Source organism: Amphiprion ocellaris, chromosome 20 (assembly GCF_022539595.1).
Source record: "Amphiprion ocellaris isolate individual 3 ecotype Okinawa chromosome 20, ASM2253959v1, whole genome shotgun sequence".
NCBI lineage: Eukaryota > Metazoa > Chordata > Actinopteri > Pomacentridae > Amphiprion > Amphiprion ocellaris.
Genome location: NC_072785.1, coordinates 26,744,570 through 26,756,168, shown reverse-complemented (window position 1 = coordinate 26,756,168; position 11,599 = coordinate 26,744,570). Strand labels below are relative to the sequence as shown.

The following is an 11,599-nucleotide window of genomic DNA, read 5'->3' as shown; positions in this document are numbered from 1 at the left end:
AAACTTCACGTCTCTTGGCAACAGGTAAATAAAGGAGGCAGCTGAAGAAGAGGGCTGGCAGTATTTTACATTTTCCTTGGAGTCAGTAAATCCCAATAACAACAATGATTAATCCAGCGAGTATTACCTGTTCCTCCAAAGCCTGAAATAGCTTATTTCTCCAATGTCATCCACAAAACTATTCAAAACACATTAGTGAGCCACACAAGGGCACAGCAGTTGTAACTTTGTGTAGCTGAAAATACTCTTTAGTGGGCTGAAATTGTATTAATGTTTATTATTTTGGTGCTGGAAGTAGCACCAAACAAATATACTATAAAAGCCAGATGTTTTAGTGGTGAAACTATATAATAATGCCAGCCTTGTCTTGTAAGAAAGAACTGCGTGATTGCAACTAGAATTTTGTTTGTACAGAAACTGGGTACTGACAGCAGCTGGACACAAAAACAGTGAAATGAGAACTGATTGCGATGTAAAACGGTCGCCACAGAAACACAGAATCAACTGAAAACACCATGGAACGAGTAGTGCCGACATCATTACATCAATAAAACTTGCTAAAAACGGTTAAGGAAGGTGGACACAAACAAAAAAAAGAACGGTAAAGGCGTCGAAGATGATGCTGATGATGACGATGAGGTCCTTGAAGTCGGGACTTCAGATTGTATGAGCACAGAAGCAGCACCTGTGGAAAAAAAGGCATGAGCAGAGCAGCAAAGAGCGACAGGATGCGCAGCGGAGGACGCTTCAGGATTTACGGGTTTGTCGTCTGTCTGTTTGCATCCTTTAGTGTTCGTTTTGTCCTGAAACGGCAACATCTGGATGTGCCGAGTCTCAAAAAAAACCAACCTACTGCTATAGAGACCAAAATGAATCTTTAGTATGAAAAAGAGCCACAGAGTTCCACTGCAGCTCCAGAGCTTCCGCGTTTGGACTCCGAACCTGCTCCCCGGTCTGGGTGGGAGTCTAGTTTGCAAAGCCCGACTGCCTTTTTTTTGTCGTCTTAAAGATTTTTTTTTTCTTGATGTTCAGAGTCTGGTGCAGCTTAGTCAAACGGCTGCACGTGGAGTGTACTTCCTCAGCCTGTTCCACAGCTGCAGACCTGAGTGTAGAAGCACTTTTTCAGAGCTGCTTTCCATAATCACAATATACAACTAGGTGTTTAGAACATCTCCAAGAGTGTTGAATCCCTCTCATTTGGTTCACTGAGCACTTTAAAACAAATGCCAGATATTTTATTTGGGGACATTTTTGAGAATTTTTTTAAAAAGCAACTTCCTTTGATGGTTGGACACACAAAATAACACAATTATATTGTTATATTAGCAAATTTTAGGTGACAAGTGTTTAAAATCAGAGCTGGATGAATAATATGCAAGTACAATGTAATATCTTGACAGATTTTTGAGTAACTATCAATAAATACCAACAGCTAAATGCCTCTGTGATATATTTCTGTGCAGCAGCCCTGATGAGCACTTCTTCACCCAGGTCTGCAGAGCTTCGTTCTTCAGCGCCGGACGCTAAAACTTGGGCTGGTAAAGAGCCACGCGTCCGCTGAGGCAGCCCGAGGCCAGCTGGCAGTGCGTTGGGGAGAACTTGGTGGTGAGAACCACGTCGCTGTGCGAGTAGATGGAGCGGACCTCCCTGAGGCAGCTGGTCTGGACGGGCATGCAGTCGGCCAGCTCGCCGCAGCGCTCGTCGAAGGCCAGCAGCCGGACGCCGTAGCCGTACGGCGAGCAGATGAGCCGGCCGTCCGGGCTGAAGCACAGCTCCTTGATGTAGCCTCGGCCCACGTTGGCCTCCTCGATGTAGTGGGTGAGGCGGAGCGAGCAGCGGGGCGACACCAGCGGCCGGGTGGGGGCTCCCTCCTGGAACTCGTAGACACAAGTCCACTGGAGACAGGAAGAAAGATGGAGGTGATGCAGTCAGTTTAACATCAGGCTCTTAAAGCATCCATCAACACACCTGACGCCGATCCAGGAACCACAGTGACAACAACCAACCATTAGTGTTTTTTTACAAGTCACATAATCACCCGACAGGACTGCACTGAAAGCAAACAGTAAACTGTATTTAAAATGGTTAAATGTGACCAAACATTAGGTATGTTTTGTGCTTAATGACGTTATTTGAGGATCAATTAGGACATCATATTCATGCTGTGTCTTACAGCAAGAATGCTCCTGTCCCCTGTTGTGGAAATTTGCTGTATGATCAAAGTCAGAAAGCGTATACAGAGATGAGTTTGTCGAGATTCTCAAAGGAGACGTACAACTGCAGCAGCTTTTATAGTGAATCCAACAGTCAGAAATTCCTTTTCACTGGTTAGTATACATAGATATAAATGTAACTTCACTCTTAGTTCCATATTATACAAGAACAGGAGACCGTCTTCCCAAATCCTTTTTTGGGAGTGTAAAAATATCTCCTGTTGTTGGCCTCAGACCTTTTGATCCTTAAGCACTTCTTCAACACCTACGCTACCAGAAGGTTTTTCTACAGGATGTCCCTAAAGTCTGGACACACAGGAAACCACAGATTAAATATTGCTTTGTTTGTTTGTTTGTTTGTTTGTTTGGCTATGTTTGTCGACACACATAATGCCTCTAAACATGGGCATATTTGATATCAGAGGATCCCAAATCAGCAGCCAAAACACACCGTTTAAAATCAGGTGTTGCATTTTGATAGTGGAAGTTACAGGATTACAAATAGTATATACATTATTCATACTAAATAATATATTTTTTTGGTTTTAGGTGGTGAAAAATCTTCCGATTCATCACCTCCAGGTTTTCTGAGAATTTTTTTCTTTCAGGAAAAACCTCGTTCATGCATTAAGCCAGAGTGGTTCAGAAGCTGCAGCAGTTTAAATTTGGATTTGTTATTTTAGACGTTTTTGCTCCAAAATAGGGGAAGAGCGGACGAGGTTAATAAGCAAACTTCAAGGTCATGTCGTGAGAATATTTGCATTTATTTTCTCACCTCCTGGTCGTCCATGTTGCTGGAGCAGCGGATCAGCGTCGCCCAGCCTTTCGGGTGCAGCTGCAGGGAGGTGATGCAGTTCCCTCGGTCCCTCTCTCCTGGGATCTCTGGAGTCAGAACCTCCAGGCTGTTCCTGGGTGAAAGGCCTGGGAGGAAACACGCTTGTTTCACAGTCTGGAACCTCTTGCGACAGGAATCATTCGGTTCTACACCATGTTTGAGTCTCACCTTCTCTGTGAGGATGGATCTTGCTGGAGTCGTTTCCCTGGCGAGGAGTGCTGGCCGACCTGGACGCTGACGTGCCTCCATCTGCAGAATCCCAAACAGCGCTAAAAGTTGTTTACTTTTTTACACAATAATCAATCTAATTTAGTGAACAACCAAAGTGAACAATATTGAGACATCAATAACAGTAAGATAAATTATCAACAATATAAAAAACAGGTAAATCTTTGTATTTATGAAACTAATCTTAAAAAAATTTATATTTTCAGCCAGAGCTGCAACAATTAATTAGTTAATCAGCCGCTTGAATATTTTTTAAGGACAAAAAGTCCATTAATCAGCTACAACAGTCAAAATTTAATCTGTGACATATGAGAAATGTGGGGTTTTTTTGGGGGGGGGTTTCAAATATTTATTTCTAAGTTTTTGTATACAGACGGATTTAAATGGACTTCTACATCCTACATTTTCAAACAAAAAGCAATAATGACGACTGTAAATTACCACAGACGTGTATGAGAACCGTTAAAATAAATAATACCAATAACATGACAAGAAAAAATAAGTTAAAGAGTAATTTTGTGATTTCAGCCTCTTAAATTTGAATATTTTATGATCTTTCCAGAAAATAATCATTAGATTAATCTACTCTAAAAATAATCATGAGCTGCAGCACTTGTTTTCACCAAAGTTTTTTCAAAATTAATATTACAACTGATTTTAAAGTCCTAATCAAGTAATATATTACATATATTTATTACATCATACCAATCAAGATGCCATTTAATATGTGTTAATATGCGCAGAAACGGTACAAAATGGAAAAAATAAACCAGAATGTCACAGCAAAACCTGATTTTTTTTCATGGAATAAGGGGCAGTTGATACATGAGAAAAACTTTTTTTGTTGTTTTATACATTAAAAGATTTTTGTATAAGGCCAGAATTTAAATGGATTTCTACATTATACAATTTTAAGAAAAAGTGCTAATGGAGCATGGCTCCAGTCTGTGCGAGTGAATGACGATCAAAAAGCCTGTTTTGTTGTCGCTTTAACCAGCACAGGCAGCTACTGCTTTATCGATAGTGTTACAAAGCGTAACTTTTATTACTCTGCCAAGGAGGCGGTGCCTTGGTGGAGTTATGTGACAATCAGCGTTTGTCCGTCTGATTCTGCACATTACTCAAAAACTGACCAACAGATTTGGATGAAATTTTCAGGGAAGGTCAGAAATGTCACAAAGACCAGTTGATTAGATTTTGGCAGTGATGCGGCTTATAGTCTGGATCCACGGATTTGTTAAAGATTTCTGTATCATTGTGAGATAGCGGCATGGTGTCACTGTAACCATGACAACAAGTGAACACTGCATCAGCTGCCTGCTGATGATCACATGACTGTGATCTCACTACAAATCAACCGCTGAGGATTTGTCGAGATGTATCCATCAGAAATGATACAAGGAACAATTGATTAAATTGTGGAGGTGTTTCTGAGTCCCACTGATTCCCACTGCCTGCTACATATTTAGGTCACATGACTCGGTATCCACACATAACATACACATGCATAACAAATGCCTGTGCTCAGTGCAAGGTCATTTTTTTTGTGGGTACATCTATATTAAATGACCACATTCTATAGTGCCGGGATTTCTGCCACGATTCTTTTTTTTTTTCAAGATTACATCCTAGTACTGAGCTCTCTAAATGCTTTTCTCGTTTCATCCGTGACTGTCAATCTTTTCCCGTCTGTTACGTAAAATAAGCTATTGAGCTGTTGTACGTCCTTCAACCACAACTGAGGAAAGAGGAGGCAGAGAGAGAGAAGTCTGACTGAGACACACCTGATGATCAGAGTTGAGGTGCAGGCAAGATGTTACTGAACTAGTGAGCTAGCCAATTACAAGAGCTAGCTCAGCAGCAGGGCTACAAAATTAAATAATCATTAATCACAATCATGATTTAAGCTTCTAACCACGAGTCGAAAACGATCGACTGCAGTGTTTACATTTAAAAATGCGCCCTGCTCATAAAAGGCATAATGCGCTAACGTGTGCAGTTTTCTCCGTCTATAAAAAACAGCTCATGTGGATGAAATCACTCGGTTTAGTCTTGAACAAATCTGAGATTAGAACATGTTATCTCACTCTTTTCAAACAATTTCTCCCTCACACAGCTGTCAGAGCATTCCGCAGCCACCGAGCTGCATCTACCATAGCCTGCACTGTGAGGCGTTCAGGGAGCATCGGTAAATGTAGGGTATATCGATAAGCAAATGTTCAGCTAGTGAGGTGTTTTGCCTGTGACCAACTGACTGTGCGATGAGTGAAAAAGTTAGTGTGGAGCACAGAAGCATGTAAAAACAATTAAAATGAATCTTAATACAAACAAAATCATAGAAAAAAACAACAAACCTGAGCTGAGGGGGGTCCGTCGAGCTCGCAGCATTCGGTAGCTGCCTACCTCCAGGGACTGGGTGAGGTCCAGGTCGTGGAGGATCAGCAGGTAGCCTGAGGAAGTAGAAATCAGCATCTTGGAACAGTCGGGCGTCAGACGCATCCTCATCAGGTAGCGAGTGTGGAAGAACTTTTTGTGCGGGCAGCCGTCCTCTGTAAACCTGCAGGGGAAGAACGATAAGGACAGTTTGATTGTGTTTTATTCTGTAATTTACGGTTAAAAGTTTCTGCTCAAAGTGGGAGGAACTGATCAGAAACAACCAGCTTAGATAAAGAAAAATAAATGCACGGTGTAATGGCTTGTGGAGATACGTAATGTAAGGAAAAAAAGCTTGAATTAAAGCCAAAAAACCCATTTATCCACCTTGAAAAGTGTTTCTTTGATGCAGGGCAGAAGGAGAAGAGATTGTTAAACAGTCGGTGATATACTGGTTGGACTTTTATGTGCAGCTGCTGCTACAGTTAATGTAACCACGGCAATGGGCCATTCTTCCAGGAACTTTTCCACATTTTCTGGTATTAGTGTTAAAAAATACATTGACTGACAGAAAATTAATGGTGAGCACTTACAAAACACGTCAATCAATCAATAATTTCATTCATTACGAAAAAAAGGTGAACATTTGCTGGTTCCTGCTATTTGAATGTGATCATCTGTAGGTTTTCTGTTTTATAACAATGTATACTGGCTATTTTGGGGGTTTTGGACTGTAAGCTGTTTGCAGACATCACCCTAATAATGGAAAAGGATATTTTTCACCTTTTAGAGCTATACATGTTAACTGATCAAGAAAAAATACAACAATCTCCCCCGCTTTTAACCCAAAAAAAGTCAACACACGTTGATTTTTATCACATTATAACACCAGACTTGACGGAATCATACATAAAATAGATGACAAAAAGACAAAATCAGCACATTTCTGTTAAAATATTTATCATTTTCTTTTATTTATTTTAAAAATACACATTTTTGGACATCTGATCTCCAGTGTGTGGGCATCGGATTAATGTTATGGATGTTCTGTATCATTTACTAGAGAAAATCCAGCCTGGAAACCATTTTTAACTTTTGTGGAAGCTACTAGATTCCTTACTTATTCCATGCAAGCTAATTAATTTGTCTTCATTTTGAATTTTTGGTTGTTTTTCCTCTTTTTGATCCCCGTTGACTGTTTCTCTGTTTGTTCTTGTGTTGACCGACTGTGTGTTTAGTGGTGCTCCGTATGTTTATATCAGATTTTTTTTAAAAATAAAATGACAATATGATAATAAAACAGAAGGCCGACCTGTTAGTGTCCCACGTGATGACGTTGCCGTCGAAGCCGGACGTGACGAGCAGCCGGGTGTTGGTGTCGTACTCGATGTTCTTCACCCAGCTGGCGTGGCCGTGCAGCGAGCAAACCTTTGAGTTCAGCTTTCGGAGATCCCATAATGCAATTGTGGTGTCGTCGGAGCAGGTGGCAAACAGGCGATTGTCCAAAAACCTACAAGAAGTAGAAGAAATTTGGTCTTTAGATTCTCATCAGGCCTCTTTCACTGGATACTACACTTCATTATTTGACATACTCTAGTAAAAACACATGATTTACAGCAGGGGTGTCAAACTCATCTTAGTTCAGGGGCCACATTCTGCCCAATCTGATCTCAAGCGACCAGTAAAACCAGAGCATAACCTATAAATAACCACAACTCCAAATGTTTCCTTTGTTTCAGTGCAAAAAAGTACAGTCTGAAAATATTCAGTTAACTCTCTTTTTATTGTTTATTTATGAACAAACTGAAATTTGTTAAGAAAAAAAATTCAATTTCAACAACATTATGCCTCAGTTTATCATTTACACATTACAACTTACTGATCACAGGGTGTCTACAAAGGTACAAAACTTTTAGTCACAGGCATCTGGAACTGAATGATAGCATTTTACCTTAAATAACAACAAACACAAGACAAAATATTACTAAATGATGCAAAACAAAACAAGAAAGAGACAAAAAATTAGACAAAAAAAGTTACAAAGCAACAAAAAGATAGACAAACAACACAATGAGACGAAATAGCACAAAACGATACACAAAACAATGAATAAAGCAAAACACAATATGACAAAATAAGACACAAGTGAGACAAAAAGAAAACACAAAACAACCAAAACGCGAAACAAAATGACAAAACATGAGACTAAAGACAAAAGTCAGACAAAAAAAACAACACAAAATATTACAAAAATGAGACACAAAATGACAAAAGAACAATGAGCAATTTAGTATTTTATTTTATGATCAAAACGACTTGTTATGATCTAGAAATAATTTTAAATTTATAGTTTTACAAATTCACAATTTGCAGTTAATGTCTTCTCTGTCATTTTTACACTTGGAGGGCCGGATTGGACCCTCTGGAGGGCCGGTTTTGGCCCACAGGCCGCATGTTTGACATCCCTGATCTACAGCGTCATATTGCATATAAAATCATGCATGCTTAGTTTGTAAACCCGCTCTCTACTATTTAGGAATAAACAAATGCACCGTATGTTGTTGACGCAGTCCTCGTGGGCCTCCGTCAGGGTCTTGATGTGTCTGGATGAGATGGGATCAAACAGGAGGACCTCGGTTTGCTCACAGGCCACAGTCAGCACAGACCTGAGACACAAGAATCAGGAAAGAGCTGATGATTCTGGACGTTATTTCACAGTTTAAGACCCAATAAATGCAGGAGTGAATGAAAAGACTTCCCTGAAAACTGGGATTTTTCATCAACAGTCATAAAAGTTCCTGTAATTCACCTTAAAATACTGGCAGCTACAGTCAACAGGATTTCACAGACTTTTTTTTTCAGTTTTATCATCATTACATATTCACACATTACAGTTACTCACTGACTGTAAAACTGCTGCATTCTACTGCAGAATATATAATGTACAGTAGAATAACAATATTTTTCTGTATTTTTACAGTTCCAGAATTGTAATTTACTTAAACAGTTATTTATTCTAATCAATTACAGAACTCTTCAGCTAAATATGAGGTTTACTGATTAATACTGTAACTAAACATTTTAATAATGCAGCCATAAATAGACTTACAGTTGTTTCACTATTTGTTTCAGATCTAATTTACCCAAACCACAATTCCAAATCAGTATTCCATATCCATTTATTCACGTTTTGGAAATGTTATTAAGCTATTTCTTCCAATTTTGGTTTCAATTTCTATGTTGTTGTTTTTAAAAATAAAATTTAACCCTGTAAAACCCACTGTTACAAAAATACATCAGTTTTATTTTTTTAAATTCTTTTTAAAATTTTTCATGATTTATTTATATCATTTTATTCTTTGTTATTATTTACATTATAGTTTTACTATTTTTATTTTATTATATTCTTTTTATTGTGTATAAATATTAAATAACATATATATATATATATGTATATATATATATATATATATATATATATATATATATATATATATATATATATATATATATATATATATATATATATATATACATACAGTAGCCAGTAGTGGTAGTTATTCTTATTTTTGGTTCCAAAAAAAGCATCAAATATAATAATATTTAACCGTGTTTTTGGAAAAACGGCACACTAGTGTTAAAACTTGGCTGTATTTTTACACTATTTTACTACAGTGTAAAATGCAATTAGGCAAATTCACTGAAATTAAATTACATTTAAGCTCCAATAAAATCAACAGCGATGCAAAAACACTGTGAGGAGTGTCCCTGCATGAACAGTTGTAGTAATTAGCATAAAAATACTAAAATTGGGATTAATTTTCTTATTTAGAGCCCCAGACAGAAGGTTTAGGATAATTTATTTGTTGTACAAACAATGCATTTTCCCACAGTAACACCTGAGTGTGCAGGAAACAGACGTGTGTGTTAAGTCCTGCTGTAACTTGAGCCTCCAAACAAATGTGACCCAGACTGCACAGCTTGACCTGGTTTGGCTGCAGGATGGATTTACTTAAAGCTGCTGTCTGGTCAGCCGAGCTTGAACTCATTAGTTGTGTTTACTGCAGAAAAAATGCAAGAAAACTGCAGAAACTTGCAACTTTGGCTGCTAAATTGTCAGTTTATAGTAATATTTTTGCAGCTTTATATATCAGATTTGCAGTTTGCACGTGCATATGAAGCAGTGCATGCATGTGAGGTGTTTTTTTTTTTTTTTTTTTTTTTTTTTGCAGGATACCACATGAGGAAATGTGGGGATTTCACTTCCAGGGCCTAAAAGCAGCCCCCTGAATGCGGTCTTACCCGTCCGGGGAGTACTCCAGGTTAAACACGGCTCCGTGGGTCTGGGTGCTCAGGTTCACCGACTCCACGGCCGGATTCATGGAGCAGTACAGGCTGGTCATTGTCCTGAAGTTGTCCCGGGCTGGGTCCACAAACACCCCCCGTCTTATAGTCCTGCTCTGCAGCCAGGAGAACAGGCTGCTCCCCCGGCCCATGTCGGTGCCGGAGCCCCCGCCGTCGCCGCCGCCGCTCCCCTTCTGCGGCGCGGTGGCGGCGGCCGGTGGGCAGCGGGGCTCTCGCTCCTCCGGCGCGGGGGAGCCCTCGCGGCGCTCCGGCCGATTCTCGTCGCTCCCCGGCGGCGGTGGAGAAACCCTCCGGGCGATGTCATCGTCCTCGTCCGAGTCGTCGATGTCGGGGTCCTCGTCTTTGTCGCTGCCGCCATCGGGCCTGTCCTGCGACTCGTCGGCGTCCTCGCTGTCGCTCTGGCGCTCCGAGCTCATTGTAGCTTCTCCAGCGACCCGCGCGGCCGTTAGCGGCTCTCGGCTCGACGGCGAAAAGTAGCTCGGGCTCCGGTCACCTACCGAGCATGAATCCGCGTACCGGTCCGGACCGTTACGGCTCCATGTTGGTGGGTTTCAGCTGCACGGGTTCCGTGAAGCAGAACGTATGTTGTTGCCAGATCTGGCAGCGCCTTATCACCGCCGGTAAAGCGACACACCGTTAGCCCGGATACGGAAACAAGTTACATTTCAAAATAAAAGCACGATACTGTTTTATTAATCAGAATCGGCTTTAACCCTCGCGTGTCGTCCTGCGGGTCAAAATTGACCAGTTTTAAATTTTGAAAATGTGGAGAAAAAAAACCCTATGTTTTCACAGAGACTTCTGATCTCCACATTTTCAACATTTTTGGGAAATCTTTGAACTTTTTTTTAAAGAACGTTCACAAAAAATCAACCAAAATCCAGCGAATTTCGCTAAAGAAAATGTTAGAAGTTTTACTTTTTAGGAATTTTTTTGGAAGGTTTTTACTCATTTTTTGAAAATATTTACAAGAATTTTCTTGCCAATTTTTTTTTTTTTGGGGGGGTGGGGGGGTGTTAAACAAAACTTTTAAGGGAAACTTTTAAGGATTTCTTGGAATTTTCTTCCTGAAGGTTTTGCAAATTTTTGGGGATTTGGATTTTTTTCAGACAAGGAAACAATATTTTTTGGTGCCCATAAATGAAGACAACAGGATGGTTAAAGGCATTGTAAACACACAAGCAATTTGGATTTGTCTGTTCGTCACCCTAGGAATAAGGAAAGAGAAAAAAAATGACACAAAGAAGAAGAGAAAAACGACAAAGAAAAAAGAAAGAAAAACATAATAGAAGTAATAAAAATACATAAAGATTAAAAGGTATATATAAGTATTTACACATTTGAAAAGAATATATAAACACAGTAGTGTAAAATGATAATTGCTACAGTAATAATACAGTGCAAAAAGCAGAGAATACTATTTTTAGTGCAATAATGATAGATAGATAGATAGATAGATAGATAGATAGATAGATAGATAGATAGATAGATAGATAGATAGATAGATAGATAGATAGATAGATAGATAGATAGATAGATAGATAGATAGATAGATAGATAGATAGATAGATCGATCGATCGATCG

General features: G+C 39.5%; 1 protein-coding gene across 1 annotated transcript; it reads right to left on the bottom strand.

Annotated features, from left to right (window-relative positions):
- Nucleotides 1–1,375: 1,375 nt before the first annotated feature.
- Nucleotides 1,376–10,647, bottom strand: wdr32 (WD repeat domain 32). The gene is made up of 7 exons (XM_023285691.3): nt 9,952–10,647; nt 8,202–8,315; nt 6,962–7,159; nt 5,631–5,833; nt 3,217–3,297; nt 2,989–3,134; nt 1,376–1,895 (listed from the first exon to the last, which is right to left on the bottom strand). The coding sequence occupies exons 1-7, from the start codon at nt 10,428–10,430 to the stop codon at nt 1,524–1,526; spliced, it is 1,593 nt and encodes a 530-aa protein (XP_023141459.1). The 5' UTR covers nt 10,431–10,647; the 3' UTR covers nt 1,376–1,523.
- Nucleotides 10,648–11,599: the final 952 nt, after the last annotated feature.